Source organism: Pristiophorus japonicus, chromosome 7 (genome assembly GCF_044704955.1).
Source record: "Pristiophorus japonicus isolate sPriJap1 chromosome 7, sPriJap1.hap1, whole genome shotgun sequence".
Classification (NCBI taxonomy): Eukaryota; Metazoa; Chordata; class Chondrichthyes; family Pristiophoridae; genus Pristiophorus; species Pristiophorus japonicus.
The window spans coordinates 196767770-196788833 of record NC_091983.1 but is presented as its reverse complement, the minus strand read 5'-3'; the positions used below and the strand labels follow the sequence as shown (position 1 = coordinate 196788833).

General features: G+C 46.2%; 1 protein-coding gene and 1 long non-coding RNA gene across 6 annotated transcripts in view; one reads left to right on the top strand and one right to left on the bottom strand.

Annotated features, from left to right (window-relative positions):
- The window catches only part of LOC139267406 (uncharacterized), a 34382-nt gene extending 21949 nt beyond the window's left edge, over positions 1-12433 (bottom strand). For 2 of the 3 annotated variants that reach the window (XR_011593894.1, XR_011593895.1), the window contains exon 1: positions 9978-11484. This is a non-coding gene — a long non-coding RNA (uncharacterized lncRNA). Of the gene's footprint in view, positions 1-9977; positions 11485-11950 lie in introns of those variants that run through there. The other variant, XR_011593896.1, reaches the window with a different exon arrangement.
- The window catches only part of slc22a16 (solute carrier family 22 member 16), a 115824-nt gene that overhangs the window by 82579 nt on the left and 12181 nt on the right, over positions 1-21064 (top strand). For all 3 annotated transcript variants that reach the window (XM_070885680.1, XM_070885681.1, XM_070885679.1), the window contains one exon: positions 16507-16634. In XM_070885680.1, the coding sequence (XP_070741781.1) occupies positions 16507-16634 (128 nt within the window). The remainder of the gene's footprint in view (positions 1-16506; positions 16635-21064) is intronic.

The following is a 21064-nucleotide window of genomic DNA, read 5'->3' as shown; positions in this document are numbered from 1 at the left end:
GTGTAGGTGTTAAATTTTAAAGGTGACACTACTTTTATTAAAGGGATTTTCTGCCATTGGGCTTTCTTGAGTCCCATCATAACAAATGGCAAAGTGGGTGAGCTGCATTCCCAACCCGCGGTAAAGCTCCTGATTTCCACTTGGTACCTTCCCATGATAGCACTTTGGAGAGCGGTAACCTGTCAAGTGGCTTCCCACTGGTGTAATCCACTATTAATCCACAATATATTACTATTCAGTGGCACAACAGAGTTGGAACATCAGCCGCTGTGAAGATGTGCAGTCAGTCCTCTATGGCAGATGCTAAGAATTCTGTGATTGGCCAAGAAGACATGCTATTTTCCTGCCCACAAGATGGATTCATGCATTAGTACAAAGTGGACCATCTAGCAGCTCTATTCAGAGCTACTGAAACTCACCCATAAGTTATCTAGCAGAAAAGGATTAGAATTCAGAACCTCTGTGTGGGTCTCCATCTTTTTCGCAACAGAGCTACAGGGACACCCCATGGGTAACTGTCCTAACCCTATTAGCTGCCATTTGTCATACTGTTTTGCTGTTGACATACACCAAAGTCCCAAGCTTTCTATGAGTCAGATTTGCTTTTAATCTATTTTTCGCAGTTTTTGCTTAATCAGATGCCTCGTTTTCAACCCTAAAAAACTTTGTTGCTACAATTTTGTTTCCTGTTTTGAAAGCAAAGCCTTTTTTAATTATGTGACTAAACCGGCTGTACTTAAAAGCTGCCAACTTGTTTTTATCTAAGCAGAATGTCAACCTACTTGGCTTATCTTTTAATGTGAACAATATACTCAACTGAGGATGGATATGGGAATTTACCAGCTGTTTATTTCATTTAAGGCATGACTAAAGAAAGACTGCAGGTGTACTGTATCAATAATTGAGAGTCCTAATCCCAGCATTTTGTTCTGAAGACATCCTAGCAACCAATTTTCAAGACATTCATAATAACACAGGACCATGTATAACTCATTTTGTTGTGAATTGGCCTTGCATCAATTTTTCAGCTTGATGTTCTTCCCAGCTTGGTTGAACGCAGCCACAAGTGTGTAATATTTTCTAAACGGGAGTGAAGATGTAGCAAATGACTCTCACTTTTGCCAGTCTGAGAAACTGACAAGATCATACAACAGCCTGAACCTGTCACAAATGATTGGATGTCACAAATGTTTAACTTTGCTCAAACTGAACTGTTCCTTTGTTCAAGTAAACCTGCTCTGGGGCTGTTGCCTTGTTCAGGGTTTCTTCGCAGACATTAATTTCTGATATTGGGAATTTGCTGCTTTTGCAGTTTGATAGTTCATCTCCATATATCTTTGTGCATCAGCAGCTTGCTATTTGCACATTACCCTCCCTGTGCCTGTGATTTGCCCATTTATGTTCCAAACTTGCTAAGAATAGAACACATGTGACTGTTCATCTAAATGCTACATTTCAAGTCCTTGCATAACTATGGGGAATCTTGAAAGTTACTTAGCCTCCCCCACTCCCCTCATCTCCAGATGCATTCAGTTGTACTATGAAATTTATACTGTAATCCACACGCCAGGACAGAAACAGACAGCTCTATCAATAGACCTTGGCTCATTCATATAAATTTCATGCCTTTGCAGTGTAAGCAGAGGCCTAGAATGAAACTGGAATCCACCTTCAGTATGCAGCTCTTTTCTTGCAACTACATACTTTTTAAATCAGAGTGCTTTCTAAACGATGAAAAGTTTGAAGCAGTGGCGGTCCAAAGAGACTTCGTGATCCATGTACATAGATCATTAAAGTGTCATGGACAGGTACAAAAATAATCAAAAAGTCTAATGGCATGCGGGCCTCTATATCTAGTGGATTAGAATACAAGGGGTTACAAGTCATGCTGCAGCTATACAAAGCCCTGGTTAGAACAACCTGAAGTACCGTGTTCAGTTCTGGGAAGGATTTATTGGCATTGTGGCATTGGAGAGAGTGCAGTGTAGATTTTATGGCCCCAAGTTTCCACATGATTTGTTCCTGATTTTTAGGAGCAACTGGTGTAGAACGGAGTATCTTAGAAATCGGAATTCTCCACATTTAGTTTCCTCCAGTTCCAGTCAGGTAGAACAGTTTCACTTTGGAACAGAATTTTTTTTTTCAAAAGGGGGCGTGTCCGGCCACTGACGCCTGATTTCAAAGTTTCCACAGTGAAAACGTACTCCAAACTAACTTAGAATGGAGTAAGTGAAGATTTTTGTACGCTTGAAAAAACCTTGTCTACACTTTAAAAAATCAGGCGCAGGTTAAAAATTAGGCGTCGGGAACGGGGAGGGGGGGGAAGGGAAGTCATTAAATTCTACAATCAATCCTTAGTTATACTTATACAAATATTATACAAATAAATCAAACCTGAATAAAAATTTATAAGCAAAGAAAAGATTAAATAAACCATGTTCCTACCTGTGTGAAAGTGCTTCAGGCAAGCTTTCAGGCAGCGGTGTGGCGTCAGTGTCTCTTGACGGCAGGGGCAGGCAGCAAGCAGCCTTCGAGCTGAGCTGCAGTGCTGGAGGCAGGGGTGTGGCGTCAGTGTCTCTTGACGGCAGGAGCAGGCAGCAAGCAGCCTTCGAGCTGAGCTGCGGTGCTTGAGGCAGGCCTTCATTCCCCGCGAAGATGCAGCACCCGGACGGACTTGAGGCCATTCGGCCATGGGATTGCAGCGGCGTCAGTGGCTGGTCGGGAGCAGCAGCAGCCTTCGAGCTGTGAGGGGGACTGACTGAGGCCATTTGGACAGGGAGAGGCAGCCACATCGACATCTTTATATTTAAATTTGCAGAATGGGTGCACCACATATTATGCAATGGTTTGCTTCCTCATGCAAGAACGTCTTTGTTCTTGGTGGACGTTGATCCATTGCAAAGTTGAATTGGCATTTTTATTTCTCCAAACACACAGTCTTTAATTTGCAGGCACTGGTTCTGCAAGTTTAGCAATCAAAAGCTGAACTCGCTGATTTCAGCAGGTGATTTATTCAGCAGTGCTGCTAAAAGCACTCCCTCACACACAGAAATATCAAGAAAATTAAAATACAAGCCTTTGCAGGGGTCCAAGAAACAAATCTTCACTTTTTCTGCAGTACTTTTGAAAATGGCCGAGTGCCAATGTTTACTTCACACTGCGCGTGCGCGAACGCTCCAACGCGCACACGCAGGGTTGCCGGCACCAAGAAGCCTCATTTAAATTGTACCCACCCCCTCCTACTTACAAAATCAGCGCGAGTGGTAGGCTCCGCCCCCTGTGCGCCGCGCCAAGCAGACATCGAGCTCCAAGGAGCTTGAAAATACCGCACTTTTTTTCCGGTGCCGTTTTCGGTGCGAAAAATAGGCGCCCAGCTCTGAGGTGCGCCTTTTTCGCCGCGTGTGGAAACTTGGGGCCAAAGAAAGTAAGACTTGCATTTATATAGCACCTTTCATGACCACCGGACATCTCAGCGCTTTATAGCCAATGGAGTCCTTTTGGAGTGTAGTCACTGTTGTAATGTGGGAAATGCGGCAGTCAATTTGCGCACAGCAAGCTCCCACAAACAGCAATGAGGTAATGACCAGATAATCTGTTCTTGTTATGTTGATTGAGGGATACCTGGATTCCAAGGGTTAAATTACAAGGAGAGATTACACAAACTAGGGTTGTATTCTCTGGAATTTAGAAACATAAAAAATAGGTGCAGGAGTAGGCCATTCGGCCCTTCGAGCCTGCACCACCATTCAATAAGATCATGGCTGATCCTTCACCTCAGTACCTCTTTCCCGCTTTCTATCCATACCCCTTGATTTCTAAGGGCCATATCTAACTCCCTCTTGAATACATCCAATGAACTGGCATCAACAACTCTCTGCGGCAGGGAATTCCGCAGGTTAACAACTCTCTGGGTGAAGAAGTTTCTCCTCATCTCAGTCCTAAATGGCCTACCCCTTATCCTAAGACTGTGTCCCCTGGTTCTGGACTTCCCCAACATCAGGAACATTCTTCCCGCATCTAATCTGTCCCGTCCCGTCAGAATCTTATACGTTTCTATGAGATCCCCTCTCATCCTTCTAAACTCCAGTGTATAAAGGCCTCCAGTTGATCCAGTCTCTCCTCATATGTCAGTCCAGCCGTCCCTGGAATCAGTCTGGTGAACCTTCGCTGCACTCCCTCAATAGCAAGAACATCCTTCCTCAGATTAGGAGACCAAAACTGAACACAATATTCCAGGTGAGGCCTCACCAAGGCCCTGTACAATTGCAGTAAGGCCTCCCTGCTCCTATACTCAAATCCCCTAGCTATGAAGGCCAACATGCCATTTGCCTTCTTCACCGCCTGCTGTACCTGCATGCCAACTTTCAATGACTGATGAACCATGACACCCAGGTCTCGTTGCAGCTCCCCTTTTCCTAATCTGCCACTATTCAGATAATATTCTACCTTCGTGTTTTTGCCACCAGAGTGGATAACCTCACATTTATCCACATTATACTGCGTCTGCCATGCATTTGCCCACTCACCTAACCTGTCCAAGTCACCCTGCAGCCTCTTAGCATCCTCCTCACAGCTCACACCGCCACCCAGTTTAGTGTCATCTGCAAACTTGGAGATATTGCACTCAATTCCTTCATCCAAATCATTGATGTATATTGTAAAGAGCTGGGGTCCCAGCACTGAGTCCTGCGGCACTCCACTAGTCACTGCCTGCCATTCTGAAAAGGACCAGTTTATCCCGACCCTCTGCTTCCTATCTGCCAACCAATTCTCTATCCACGCCAGTACATTACCCCCAATACCATGTGCTTTGATTTTGCACACCAATCTCTTATGTGGGACCTTGTCAAAGGCCTTTTAAAAGTCCAAATACACCACATCCACTGGATCTCCCTTGTCCACTCTACTAGTTACATTTAGATGATTAAGGGATGATCTGATCGAAGTTTTCAAGATGTTTAGGGAAACAGAGAGGGTAGATAGAGAGAAACTATTTCTGCTGGTTTGGGAGTCTAGGACTAGGAGGCATAATCTAAAAGTTAGAGCCAGGCCTTTCAGGAGTAAACTTAGGAAACATGCAAAGGGTTATAGCTTTGTGGAACACCTCCATTCAGTTCGTAAGCGTGACCCTGAGCTTCCTGTCGCCTGTCACTTTAATTCCCCGCTCCACTTCTACTCCGACATCTCCGTCCTTGGCCTCCTACACTGTTCTAATGAAGCTCAACGCAAGCTCGAGGGACAGCACCTCACCTTTCGTTTAGGCACTTTACAGCCTTCTGGACTCGACATCGAGTTTAACAATTGCAGATAACCTCTGCCCATTTTTGGCTCCCTTCCTCCCCCCGATGTTATGTTTTTTCCCTCTTTGTCTCTAATGGCAGCTGGTCATTATTCTGCCATTCACACCCTATTTGACTAACCTTTTTCTAACTACTGCCATTACCATTTCAATTCGGCCATCATCCCTTTTGTCTCTAATCTCTCCCGCCTTCCGCCCTATCACAGACTTCCTTTTTGTTCTTCCCCTCCCCCCTTCAGTGCTCCTTAAGAATCTGTTCTTTTCGAACATCCACCAGTTCTGACGAAGGGCCATCGACCTGAAACGTTAACTCTGTTTTTCTCTCCACAGATGTTGCCTGACCCGCTGAGATTTCCAGCATTTTCTGTTTTTAATTTCAGGTTCCAACATCCACAGTATTTTGCTTGTGGATGCAAAGGGTGGTAGAAATTTGTAACTCTCTTTCACAAGCAGTAGTTGATACTGAATCAATTGTTAATTTTAAATCTGAGATTGATAGATTTGTGTTAACCAAAGGTATTAAGGGATATGGGGGAAAGTTAGGTTACAGATCAGCTATGATCTCATTGAATGGCAGAACAGGCTCGAGGGGCTAAATGGCCTACTCCTGTTCCAATGTTTTTATTCTACTATTCATCAGGAAGAAGCATAAGAGTGTTGGACAATGGAACACTTCGTCACCCATTGTCAGTATCAGGCATTCCAATCTCTTCATTACCATCCCCCAACCTCAGTACTATCCCAGCCATCTTTGTGGCTCCTCTAAGATATTGCCAGCGTCTGCACATAGAATCAAAAAATCATAGAATGATACAGCACAGAAGGCCATTCGGCCCATCATGCGTGTCCCAGCAGTTTGGAAAAAGCTATTCAATTAGTCCCACACCCCTGCTCTTTCCCCATAGACCAGAAAATGTTTTCTTTTCAAATATTTGTCCAATTTTCTTTTGAAAATTGTTATTGATCCTGCTTGCCCCACCCTTTGAGGCCGTACATTCCAGATTAACATAACTCTGTAAAAACATTTTAATCATGTTGCCTCTGGTTCTTTTGCCAAGTACCTTAAATCTGTATCCTCTGGTTACCACCAGAAACAATGTCTCCTTATTTACCCTGTCAAAACCATTCAAGATTTTGAACACCTCTATCAAATCTCCCCTTAACCTTCTCTGTTCTAAGGAGAACAAACCCAGTTTCCTCTCCACATAACTGAAGTGTTTCATCTCTGGTAGCATTCTAGTAAATCTCCTCTGCACCCTCTCCAAGGCCTTGACATCCTTCCTAAAGTGTGGTGCCCAGATTTGGCCACAATACTCCAGCTGGGGCCTAACCAGTGTTTTTTAGAGGTTTAGCATAACTTCCTTGCTTTTGTACTCTACATCTCTACTTATAAAGCCAAGAATCCCGCATGCCTTTTTAACAGCTTTATCAACTTGTCCTGCCACCTTCAAAGACGTGTACATATACCCCCAGGTCTCCCTGTTCCTGCGCCCACTTTAACATTGTACCATTTAATTTATATTGCTTCTCCTCATTCTTCCCACTAAAATAAATCACTTAACACTTCTGTGTTAAATTTCATCTGCCACGTGTCTGCCCATTTCACCAGCCAGTCTATGTCCCACTGAAGTCTGTTACTATCCTCTTCATTGTTTACTACTTTTCCAAGTTTGGTGTCACCAGGAATCTTTAAAATGATGCCCTGTATGCCTAAGTCCAGGTCATTAATATCGATCAAAAAGAGCAGTGGTCCCAACAACGACTCCTGGGGGACACCACTGCATATTTTCCTCACGCTGGAAAAACAACCGTTCACCACTACTCGCTGCTTTCTGTCCTTAGTACCCTCGCCTCTGAGTCAGAAGGTTGTGGGTTGTGGGTCCTGCTGCAACTATATAGGGTATTAGTGAGGCCGCACCTGGAGTACTGCGTGCAGTTTTGGTCACCTTACTTAAGGAAGGATATACTGGCTTTGGAGGGGGTGCAGATTCACTAGACTGATTCCGGAGATGAGGGGGTTACCTTATGATGATAGATTGAGAAGACTGGGTCTTTACTCGTTGGAGTTCAGAAGGATGAGGGGTGATCTTCTAGAAACATTTAAAATAATGAAAGGGATAGACAAAATAGAGGCAGAGAGGTTGTTTCCACTGGTCGGGGAGACTAGAACTAGGGGGCACAGCCTCAAAATACGGGTGAGCCAATTTAAAACCGAGTTGAGAAGGAATTTCTTCTCCCAGAGGGTTGTGAATCTGTGGAATTCTCTGCCCAAGGAAGCAGTTGAGGCTAGCTCATTGAATGTATTCAAGTCACAGATAGATAGATTTTTAACCAATAAGGGAATTAAGGGTTACGGGGAGCGGGCGGGTAAGTGGAGCTGAGTCCACGGCCAGATCAGCCATGATCTTGTTGAATGGCGGAGCAGGTCGAGGGGCTAGATGGCCTACTCCTGTTCCTAATTCTTATGTTCTTATGTTCAAGTCCGCTCCAGAGCATCGAGCACAAAAATCTAGGTTGACACTCCAGTGCAGTACTGAGGGAGTTCTGTACTGTCGGAGGTGCCGTCTTTCAGGTGAGACGTTAAACCAAGGGCCCCGTCTGCTCTCTCAGGTGGACATAAACGATCCCATGGCACTATTTCGAAGAAGAGTCAGAAGAGTTATCCCCGATGTACTGGCCAATATTTACCCCTCAATCAACATAACGAAAACATTGGGCTGGATTTTCAGTTAATTTTCACCCCATTTAGTGCCTCTGTGGGGTACAAAAAGGTGTTTCTGGACGTCAAACCGGGCGCACAAGATTTAGCGCCGGGTGGATGTTTCACCACTGATTTTGCGGCGGCACAAAAACTTAGCGCCCCGCTTGCCATTTAGACCGTCCGGATGACGTCAATCGTCGTGCAATGCCATGCTAATGCCCCAGGCAGAACTTACAACCCTAACACCTGACTTAGCGTCCGCCCCAGTACCCGACCAGAAAAACCAGGCGGCCCCAGGGTGCAGCAGGCACAATAGGCACCATGTTTAAAGGAATGCTGGAGAATGTAATGTCCCAGTTGTTACTGACTACCACGGTTGCGAGCAGAACGTTGCGTTAGTGCACACTTGCAATTGGAACTTTTATGTGTTTTTAAGGTCAGTAAGTGAGTACAATGGGGGCCATGCTAGGTCTGGAGCCATTTCTGCTGGCTGCTATTGCTAGACGACTTCAAGCTGGAAGGAGGTTTATGATGGTTTGTAATGGAATCAAAGAGATCGCAGACATTTAGGCAGGAGGCCTTACCCGCTACAGGTTTACAGGGAACATCAATCCTACATACATATTTCTGCGCAGTACGTTCGAAGGCTGCGCTTTAGAAAAGAAGTGGCCACAGAAATATGCTAGCTCCTACAGGAAGACATACAGCCTGCCAGCGGCGCACAACTCTGAACTGAAACAGGCATTCTACAAATGGTTATGGAATATGTAAAATATAATGACAATGGGGATTGCAGGACCACTTCTGGAGGAGGAGGAGGAAGATGAGCCTGGTGATGAACCCATGCTACCACCACCACAATCACAGGGAAGGCAGGGCGGAGATATGGCCGCTGCAAAAGCCTTACGTCACCAGCTCATCATTGAACGCTTTGCTTGAAGGTTAAACGGCAGGTTTGAGCGTTGCCTCGCCACTCTATTCCACCATGCTGACTATTCCCCCACTAGACAGCAATGGTTAAGGTGAAGGAAAAATATCATCAACAATGTAACATTCTTGACCACTCCCCAACAAAGCCCGCAATGATGTCACCGAGTCAGGCATTTCACAGAATAACTGCATCCTGCAGTCACATCAGTACAAAAATCAATGCTGCATCCTGCAGTTTCATCAAAACAAAAGTAAAGTCTGCATCCTGGACTGTAGATTGTTGCCTGCCCCACAATTGGCTATATTCATTTGCCCCCTTCCCTTCATCCCCCTCCCATGCCTACTGCTCCTCCTCAATGTGGCACTAGGGCGCGCAGGAAGGCTGCGAGAGGGCTGCTGTCTTGAGGCATTAGACATTGGAGACGGTGCATGGGGACGCACTGGACCAGCTTGTGGCCTGGAAGGCCCAGCTCCCGACTGGCTTGCCTCTTCCTCAGCATTTCCAGTCAGCCGCTGTAGGTACTTGGTTGGCGGGTGAGTGGGGGGAAATGGAATGCAGTCATCCAGAGGAAGGCCACCATCTCCCATCTCCTTGGAGCCACTCAGCCACTGACAGGGCTGGCCCTTAGCATCTGGAACATGATGCACAGGACCACTTTGCTGGCCTGCTTCAGGACCGTCACTTTCCCATGGGACAGTGGGGAACGCAGCGAGTATGAAGGCAGGCATGGACTGCATCACCTGCGTAAGCTGAAGCAGAGCTTGTGCTTGTGATGTGCCCGAGTCTGCAACGTGCTCAAGGCCACGCGCCAAACTCTCTGGAACCCCACTACCACCGCTAGAGGCCACCAGCCTCTGAGTGTGGGCAATGATGGCCTCGCTGGAGTCACGGCTCGCAGCGACAATCTTCGACCCTACCTCTGTAAGGTCACAGTGAGCTTGTAGATGCTAGCGGGGATCTGTCCCAATGCATCAAGGAGCTGACGGTTTACTTCTATGCTGTTCTTGGTCTGCCAGTTTGTTAGCAGACTGACTTTGCCGACTCACCCTCTGGAAAGCTGGCCTGCGGGATTCCACCCCAACACTGTGTTGCTGCACACGACTGGGCCCAGGAGCCTCCCACTCCTCAAACCCCGAGAACGGAGCGTCGTTCCCAGAAGAGCTGAGTCCCGATGGTGGAGCAGGTGGCCTCGGATGCTGAGCATGAGGTAGCTCATCCATGTCCTCTTCTTCCTCCTCCTCCAGACGATGGTCTGACGTGGAGGGCTTCCTCGAGGAATGCAGTGCCTGTGGCTGGTCATCTGGAAGTAGAAAGCAACAGACGAGTGGTTAGCAGCAGGGGAGGGGGCAGGGTGACATGAAGAAAGTCGCATGGTTTGAAGGACCACCGTTACTCTAATAGATGTCTCAATGTAGTGTCTTGAGTGACGCGATCCATTTACTTATCCTCACTACCCGAAGGGGGCTCAGTACCACCCCCGGCAACTGTGTCCGACCTGTGGCGCCGATGAGGGCTGCCACTCTCCTCGACATCTGTCAGTGGCAGGGTCTGAGATGGACCACGCCGATTGTGTGACTTCTTGGACTGAAAAGAGGAAAATGGGAATGGTTACAAGAGGGCCCATCTGCTCTTGTGGCACAGATGGCCACCAAAGCACTTTATGCCATACTTCTGAATGGACTAGGGGCCTCTGTTAAATGGCCTTTGATGTTACATGTGCTTCCTCAGGAGGTCATCGAAGTGTGGAGCCATCTAAGATGAGTTGTGTATGAGATCTTTCAGAAAGCGATAGGAGCAGTTTCAGTGCATTGCAATGAGCGATCTTAATAATGCGGTTAGATCATTGCAAATACGGTGGCGAACTAAGCCTTCCTTTGTGTCATGCATTGTGTGAGGCAACCCACAGAGTGTTGAGAGGTACCAAAAGCATCAGGTCAATCACATAGGTCTCAGATTTATCCTTGATGTAATGGAGGAGTGCATGAATTAAAATGGTACTCTTACGACTCTGGCGAGGTCATTAAACTTCTTTCTACACTGGGTGCCAGTCCTGGCCACAGTGTCCGAGGCAGGGACCTCTTCTGAAATCTCCTTCCAGATTCGTTTAAAAATAAAAGGCAGCGGTCTGGATCACCCCCTGAAGATGAAGTTGAGCCCATGTCCTTTCCACTGCCCCCACCAATGCTTCATTGGCCTCCTGGCTGAAGCGCCTGGCACGCTGCCTTCCCTCCTCCTCCTCCATTTCTGCAGAAATGGCTGAAGTGCATTGGTTTAAATGTGCATGCGCGCAGGACGTTGCTGTGCCCTGCATTAGCGTTTGCGACAGGAACGTAAACCAGGCGGTGGAAGGAAGAGCGGGGGGTGGGGGAAGCGCATGCACAAAATGGCCACCTCCATCAGCACCAGAAGTTTCACCTCCGGCGCACACCATCTGTGGTGCAACCCTGGACTTAACGCCAACGCTCCTCCAGGGCTTCCTTTCGGCGAAACTTCCTCACTCTGACGCTAATGTTATCCTGGCGCTAACTTTTGCACCCCACCGCAAATTGAGCCCGAAAACTTAAAATCCAGCCCATTATCTAGTTATCACATTGCTGCTTGTGGGAACTTGCTGTGTGCAAATTGGCTGCCGCGTTTGCTACACTGCAACAGTGACTACACTCCAGAAAGTACTTAATTGGCTATAAAGTGCTTTAGAACATCCAGTGGCTGTAAAAGGCGCTATATAAATGTAAGTCTTTCTTGGCCAAATTTTTATCCAAGCAGCCACTGTCCCTATAATCCCATGGGCTTTAATTTTGCTAATAAGTCTTTTATGTGGTACTTTGTCAAACATCTTTTGGAAGTCCATCCCACAACATTAACGGCACTACCCACATCCACCCTTTCCGCTACTTCATCAAATAACTCAATCAAGTTAGTCAAACATGATATGCCTTTAACAAATTCATGCTGCCTTTTATTTTTCCAAGTGCCAATTAATTTTGAACCAGATTAATGTCTCTAAAAGTTCCTTTACCTCTGACATTAAGCTGACTGGCCTGTCGTTGCCGGGTTTATCCCCCTCGCTTTTCTGAACCGGGGTGAAACATTTTCAATCCTCCAATCCTCTGCAGCACTCACATATCTAAAGAGAATTAGAACAATATGGCCAGAGCCTCTGCCATTTCCACCCTCACTTCCCTCAGCAACCAAGGGTGTATCCTTTCGAATCAGGTGACTTTTCTACTTTAAGAGCTGCCAACCTTTTATCTTTATCTATTTTTATCCTATCCAATTTCTTTATTGCCACCTATGCTAAAAAAAAATGAGAAGGCGCCTTTAAAGAGCTGAACGGGTTTGAAATATGGGGGCCGTAATTGCCCTCAGCGAGAAATTGGGGAGGGCACTTCAATTTAAGCAGAAATTTACTGCCCGGTGGGAGTCTGAGGGTGGAGCCGGGAATTTCAGCTCTTTACCTCTGACACCGCCTCCCAGCGCTTTGGGACACTGTTGGAGGCGGGATCTGGTTGGGGGGGGGAGGGGGTGCGGTGATGACACGTCACAACGTCCCTCCCCTTCACTTAAAGGGGAGGGACGCTGCGAGGCCTACGTGGAGCCCACTGGGCCACCAGGAAGGTGTTCGCCCAAGAGGGGTGCCGGACTGTCTGTTGTCAGCCCGGCCAAACCAGCGGCCGTCATTGTCAAGCCAACTCAGGAGTCAGCCGACAATTAAAACAAAATGGCAGCCCGGCGGTGCGCCCTCCCCTTTTAGAGTGGCCGTACCGCCCAGCCACCAGCAGCTTCCCACTGCGCGAAGCTGTTGCGGGCACGGACCGGTGGCGGCCGACCTCCCGCGGGTTAATTTCCCCTGCGGGGTGAGAAAAGGTTCGCTGCCGGGCGAAAGGGGTCAGCGCACAGCCGACAATGGGGCGGAAACATGGAGTGCAGTGGATGGATCAGCCCCGCCACCTGCCCCTGGTTGCAAAGGTCTTACCGCCCCGTTAACGTGCCTTAAAGAAGGGGGCAATTTCTCCCGCCCCCCCCCATGGTCTCAAGTCCAAAAGTTGTCATTGTACAATATACTAAATTTACTCTTTAATTTTTCTACTACCAAGTTGGAACAAGGAGCCCTTTTACCTACTGGTGCAGTTTTAAAATGCATTTCCACTGAACAAAGCAACAAAACAAGTGCTGGCTCATTTTTCGCTTAAACTGCCGAATGCACATGAGCTCAGGATTCTGTTCCTCTGCTCACCTGCTGCTGATCTATTAGCATTTTTAGATGGAAAGTATCTAGTTTGAAACTCCACTCCTTCACCTGTTTTTCTTCACTAGTGTTCAGTATTTCACTTGACTTTCTCCCCCAAACCCCTCCCTCCCTCCCCACCCAGGGTGGATATATCTGTACTGGTACATGGAATGGATATAAAGTGATATAAAATGCTGGCTTCTCATAGGGGCTGCTAAAGCCTATGGCTTGTTCTTCAGAGAAACAGAAGAATATGCTGGAATGCTGACAGAAAAACTCAAACACTTCTACATGGGTAACAGCGTGTGCCATGGTGGTTTGCTTTAACCATATGACGAGGGGATGAAAGACAAGAAAAGGATTGTACTAGTCCTGAACGAGGGGGGGTCCTCCAGTTTTACAACGGCCCACTCCCTCTCTTTTCTCTGGCAGCACCACATCTAGTATGGCCCGTTCACTCTCATTAAGGACCTAAACTGCGGGAAATCTCCAGCTTGTGTTCTGCACAAATTAATTCTGCAAGTAGAGAAGTAGTGATGAGATGTTGGAATTTTAAAGGTCGAAAGAATTTGCATTTATATAAAACATTATCACACCCTCGGGACATCCCAAAACACTATACAGGCAATGGAATATCTTTGAAATGCAGTCAATGTTACTATTTAGGCAAATTTGACAGACCTTTTGTGCAAAATCCTACAAACAGCAAATGAACTGAATGACCAGTTCATCTGTTTTGGTGGTGATGACTGAGTGAGAAATATTTGGCAAGGACAGCAGGAGAACTCCATGCTCTTTAAATAGTGCCATGGGATCTTTTACATCCACCTGAACGGACAGATCTGTTTAATGTCTCATCTAAAAAAATCACACTTCTGAGAACGCAGCACTTCTGACTTGGTGTCAGCCTAGATTATGTCTTGGAGTGGGTCTTGAAGCCACAACTTTCTGACTCAAAGGTGAGAGTGCTACCACTGAGCCAAGCTGACACATTGAGGAGCATACGGAGGGGTCGGTATGAAGTGGGCACCCTGCATCATAAGTGTGTGAGTAACTGAACATTCATAATGTAGGTTATTTGTAAATCATAGAATGGTTACAGAATGGAAGAAGGCTATTTGGCTCATCAAGCTCGTGCCAACTCTCAGCTAGTCCCACTCCCCTGCCCTTCCCCTGTAGCCCTGCAATTTTTTTTCCTTCAGATACTTAACCAACTCCCTTTTAAAAGATAAGATTGAGTCTGCCTCCACCACCCTTTCAGGTAGTGCATTCCAGATCCCAACCACTCGCTGCATAAAAAATTATTTTCTTGCATTGTCTTTGGTTCTTTTGCCAATCACCTTAAATCTGTATCCTCTGGTTCTTGACCCTTCTGCCAATGGGAACAATTTCTCTCTACTCTGTTCAGGCCCATCTGGAATAACTTGTGCCCAGCTGTATAGGCATGCTTGTGAAGTTTGGAAAGTGCTATTTTTTGAGGGCTGGGTTTGCAGCTTCAGTCAAGGAGTAACAGGTTAAGAGGAAACTGTCTGATACTGGCCTCGTGGCGGAGCTAGGTTTGGCCAACTGGTGGGGTTGTAGTCAAGATGTGGCCAACTTGGCAGGAATGGGGCTGAGCTAGGAACTGGGGAATGCCGATTATACATGGTCCGAAGGCAGGTGGAAACCACACAGACCTGCAGGCCGAACTTGGGGCTTGTGATGGGTGACAGAGGTTCCTGGGAGAAAAATGGAGACGGTCCTCCCCCCTCCCCCAGTAATTCTGCTGCTATAGTAGCCTGAATTATTTTCCCCTTCTAAATGATATGGTGTAGTGTGGGCTAGCTTTACCTTGGCAGACTTGCTGAGGCTAATAATGTTTTTTTTTGTATTTGCCTTCTGGTTGCCTGGACATCTGACTGCTTTTATCCTGGTAGCTATCCACTAGCCAAACAACCTGTGCATGGATTCTGAGAGGAAGGTTCTCTGAGATGTCAAAGGGGACAATCCTCCTTTGCTACACTTCTTCTGCCAGCACCTCCAAGCAGGCTTCTGAAAATGGAAAGGATCTGCTCCTACCCAAAGTCATCTCTCCTTTTCCCAGCAACAATTCATGTACCCCTTTAAGGTTACCAGTAGTTCATGTAGTTTCCAACCTTCCCCAGCTTAGAGTGAGCTCTTCCAGACTCAGTCCAAACCAGAAATGTATATAAAATCAGGCCCATGTTGGAAAGTCCTCTGAGGTCAGTCAGTGGTCTCACAATAAGCACAAAGCTTCCGTTTCCATTACAGCCAGCAGCAATTTCTTTCCCAAAATGGAAAAGTTCCCCTGTAAGTTGCATAATCATAAAAGTGGCTTAAGCATTTATGAATATACAAAGTAAACAAGGTACTGTACTTCAGTATGGAAGCAGTAAAACCATATGCAAACACTATTGGCAAAGAATTCCCAAGTTTGTAGTTCAGATTTATTTCTAAAAATATACAGGTGCTGAGGAACAGTGCGCATTCATTGTCTAATTGGATTGTTAGACTTTCATGAACTATTTACAAACACATTTTATATTTGTATTTACTACAAACCTTAATTTCAATTGCTTTTTAGCATACCAGGATAAAAAAAGTTGTTAAAATATAGAAAATTTGCCTCACTGATCAGCTGTCTAATATGCAACTTCTTGTTCCATTTCATTTTTCACAACTGTTTCAAGCTTAACTCCTTTGATTAATTCTAGCTTTCTTATCTAAGCACTCTAGATGCCTTTCAAACAGAAAATCCTTGAAATAAATCGCATATGAGTCAGCATCTATAAGGAGAAAAGGCTGGTTATTGATGATTAGGGTGAGAACCCTTCATCAGAATCCCTTTTATTTATATTATCTATCTTAGCACCACATGTAAAATCTGTGAATATGATCAAAACTGGTTTACTTAACCATAAAACAAGTTATTTACTATGTTTTGTATTTTTCACCTTTCTCCTCTCCCAAATAAAATCTTTAGCAGTCATATTTACTTGAACATGGTTGATAAATGTAACTGTCTCCATGTTTGAACGCTAAGCTACCACTGAAAAAACCTAATCTTGACATAGGTGTGTGGTTGTGATCCCTCTTAGCAGTTTAACCAATACTAGCCGTACTACATTGGGTGTCTGAGCATTACCCACAGGGAAGGATCAACACCGAGCACCCTCATCTTCCTCAGAATATCATGTACCTGTGGCATAGACAGGTTAAGAAAAGGGGAAAAAGGAAAAAAATACCTTTTAAAAAGAACTTTGTGTGTACTTATTAAATAACTCCTCCAGTTGCTTAGCAGTATGTGACCAATGCATTATCTATAACTGTGTACCCATTCACAGGTGCAGTGGAAATTCCTTCCTATATTGTTGCTTGTTTTGTGATGGACAGACTGGGAAGAAGAAATACATTAGCACCATCCCTCTTCCTGACAGGCATTGCCTGTATTCTCAGCATGGTGATTCCTCAGGTGAGGTTCTCAGATTTCCTTTTCCTCAAAAGCTAATCCGGGACTGAAATTTTGACTTTAATAGAAAGCAACTTTAACAGAGGAGAAGAAATTGGACATCGTCTTGCCCATTTTTTGGGCCTAAAATTAATGTCGGGGAGACCAATTTTGGGTCACAATCTCCCACCACCCAATCTCTCCCACAAGTGCACCCACCTGAAACAAGCATTAGGCACCTTGCATATGCAAATTGTGGTCCCAACGTCTCTTTGGATGCAAGTCCTATTTTTTGACCAGAAGCTCTAATCATATATAACACAATGCTACACTGGTGGATATTAATTACACCAGCTTTGGAGCGAGATGCTCAGCAAAGAGACACTGGGGTGAGTGGATTCCTCTTAGCAAAAAATGTCTCTGTAACTAACAAATTGCTAACAAAATTATATTCTCAGAAATCAAACATTTTGAAGCTGTGTTCCAACGATTTCAATAATGGCTCACTAATTACAAAAATTTGTGTTATTAAGACATACCTGCATAGCATTGTATTTTATGTTTAGAGCTTCTGTGATAGCCTAAAATGGGCAATAATGAATCAATCACCAGCCCGTTTCACACCTTGACATATTTGCTATCTCCTCTGACTTGAAACGAGAACCAAGTGTGTCAACTCCACTAAGACACACCCATGGTGGTGGTCCAATGGAGCAGTAGGCTCCAGTCTAATACATGGAGTTAGTACAATGTCACATAGTCCAGTGTGTGTCATGTCTGTCGTTAATAGCTAGTAATTGGCACAAGAATGAGGCCTTATTTATTGTGGCCTTGTTTATTGGCTTATTTTGAGTTTTGAAGAAAACCTGAAATTGTATTTCCGTTGTCATCAATATAACCTGATTGATGAAGCTGGGAGCAAAAAAGGCCCAAGTAGTAAGTTGTTAAACTTTTTAAAAACTATTCTTGTGTGGTCAGAAGGAGCAGGAGTGCTTCAGCTCCTCTGGGCCCCACAAAGAAAGTTTAGTCACGATTGCAAGGCCCTCCTGAAACCACCTTTGTGCAACTTATCTGAATGCCAGAGACTGTTCCTTCAATCCCTGGCAGCAGCTGCTGCTGTCTGACTTGCCATTCTCGCCTAACGGGCAGGTGCCACTTCACACTGCTTTCGGGTGGACAACCACCAGGCAGATGAGCCTTGGCAGTTAATATCACCCGAGTTATTCAGTTCCCTTTGTTTATGGTATTAATTCATACTTGATAGTCTAGTAAGTATCTTTCTCATGTGGAGACATATCTTGCCATCGTCACTTACCTTATTTTTTAAATTTGTTCATGGGATGTGGGCGTCATTGGCAAGGCCAGCATTTATTGCCCATCCCTAATTTCCCTTGAGAATGTTTGGTGAGCCACCTTTTTGAACCGCTGCAGTCCGTCTGTTGAAGGTACTCCCACAGTGCTATTAAGGAGGGAATTCCAGGATTTTGACCCAGCGCCGAAGAAGGAATGGCGATATATTTCCAAGTCGGGATGTTGTGTGGCTTGGAGGGGAACTTGCAGGTGATGATATTCCCATGCTCCTGCTGCCCTTGTCCTTCTATGTGGTAGAGGTCGTGGGTTTGAGAGGTGCTGCCAAAGAAGCCTTGGCGAGTTGCTGCAGTGCATCTTCTAGATGGCACACATTGCAGCCATGGTACACCGGTGGTGCAGGAAGTGAATGTTGAAGGCAGATGGGGTGCCAATCAAGCGGGCTGCTTTGTACTGGATAGTATTGAGCTTCTTGAGTGTTGTTGGAGCTGCACTCAACCAGGCAAGTGGGGAGAGTATTCCATCACACTCCTGATTTGTACCTTGTAGATGGTGGAAAGGCTTTGGGGAGTCAGGAGGTGAGACACTCTCCACAGAATACCCAGCCTCTGACCTGCTCTTGTTGCCACAGTATTTATGTGGCTGGTCCAGTTAACTTTCTGGTCAATGGTGACTCCCAGGATGTTGATGGTGGAAGATGATGGTAATGCTGTTGAATGCCATGGGACAGCTGAAAACACTGCCTTGAGGAACTCCTGCTGCAATGTCCTGGGGCTGTGATGATTGACCTGCAACCACCACAACCATCTTCCTTTGTGCTAGGTATGACTCCAGCCAGTGGAGAGTGTTCTCCCTGATTTCCATACTTCAGTTTCACTAGGCCTCCTTGATGCCACACGGTCAAATGCTGTCTTGGTATCAAGGGCAGTCACTCTCCCCTCACCTCTGGAATTCAGCTCTTTTGTACAAGGCTGTAATGAGGTCTGGAGCCGAGTGATCCTGGTGGAACCCAAACTGGGCATCGGTGAGCAGGTTATTGGTGGGTAAGTGCCGCTTGATAGCATTGTTGACAATATCTTCCATCACTTTGCTGATGAGAGTAGAGTGATGGGGCGGTAATTGGCTGCATTGGATTTGTCCTGCTTTTTGTGCACAGGACATCACCTGGGCAGTTTTCCACATTGTCGGATAGATGTCAGTGTTGTAGCTGTACTGGAACAGCTTGGCTAGAGGCGCGCCTAATTCTGGAGCGCAAGTCTTCAGCACAACAACCGGGATGTTGTCGGGGACCACAGCCTTTGCTGTATCCAGTGCGCTCAGCCGTTTCTTAATATCAGGTGGAGTGAATCGAATTGGCTGAAGACTAGTTTCTGTGATGGTGGGGACCTCAGGAGGAGGCTGATATGGATCATCCACTCGGCACTTCTGGCTGAAGATGGTTGCAAACGCTTCAGCCTTGTCTTTTGTACTTGCGTGCAGGGCTCCGCCATCATTGAGGATGGGGATATTCATGCAGCTTTCTCCTCCCGTTAATTGTTTAATGTTTTTTATTCGTTCATGGGATGTGGGCGTCGCTGGCAAGGCCAGCATTTATTGCCCATCCCTAATTGCCCTTGAGAATGTGTTGTTGATCCGCCTTCTTGAACCGCTGCAGTCCATGTGGTAAAGGTACTCCCACTGTACTGTTAAGGAGGGAGTTCTAGGATTTTGACCCAGCGCTGATGAAGGAATGGTGATATATTTCCAAGACAGGATGTTGTATGGTTTGGAGGGGAACTTGCAGGTGATAGTGTTCCCGTGCCCCTGCTGCCCTTGCCCTTCTAGAGGTAGAGGTCGCGGGTTTGGGAGATGTTGCTGAAGAAGTCTTGGCAAGTTGCTGCATCATCTTTTAGATGGCACATAGAGTGCAGCATGATACACTGGTGGTGCAGCGAGTGAATGTATAAGGTGGTGGATCAGATGCCAATCAAGCGGGCTGCTTTCTCCTGGATCGTGTTGAGCTTCTTGGTGTGGCTGCACTCATCTAGGCAAGTGGAGAGTATTCCATCACACTCATGACTTGTGCTTTGTAGATGGTGGAAAGGCTTTGGGGAATCAGGAGATGAGACACTCTCCACAGAACACCCAGCCTCTGACCTGCTCTTGTTGCCACAGTATTTATGTGGCTAGTCCAGTTAAGTTTCTGGTCAATGGTGACTCCCAGGATGTTGATGGTGTGGGATTCGGCGATGGTAATGCCGTTGAATGTCAAGGGGCGGTGGTTGGACTCTCGCTTGTTGGGATAGTCATTGCCTGACACTTCTGTGGCGCAAATGTTACTTGCCACTTATCAGCCCAAGCCTTGATGTCTTCCAGGTCTTGCTGCATGTGGGCATGGACAACTTCATTATATGAGGATTTGTGAATGGCACTGAACACTGTGCAGTCATCAGCAAACTTCCCCACTTCTGACCTTATGATGGAGGGAAGGTCATTGAAGATGTTTGGGCCTAGCACACTGCCCTGAGGAACTCCTGCAGCGATGCTCTGGGGCTGTGATGATTGACCTCCAACCACCACAACCATCTTCCTTTGTGCTAGGTATGATTCCAGCCAGTGGAGTGTTTTCCCCCTGATTCCCATTGACTTCAATTTTACCAGGGCTCCTTGATGCCACACAGTCAAATGCTGACTTGATGTTAAGGGCAGTCACTCTCGCCTCACCTCCGGAATTCAGCTCTTTTGTCCATGTTTGGACCAAGGCTGTAATGAGGTCTGGAGCTGAGTGGCCCTGGTGGCATTGGTGAGCAGGTTATTGGTGGGTAAGTGTCGCTTGATAGCACTGGTGACAACACCTTCCATCACTTTGCTGATGATTGAGAGTAGACTCACCATAGGCAGTCCCTCGGAGTTGAGGATGACTTGCTTCCACATTAAAAATGAGTTCTCAGGTGACTGAAGAGTCCAGTGCATGACCTACAGTCTCTGTCACAGGTGGTTGGGGGAACAGGAGGTTGGGATGCCTGGGTTGCCACGCGTTCCTTCCGCTGTTGACGCTCAGCTTCAGCTTGCTCTTGGCGAAGAGACTTGAGGTGTTCAGCTCTTTCGCAAATGCTTTTCCTCCACTTTAGACGATCTTGGGCCAAGGATTCCCAGGTGTTGATGGG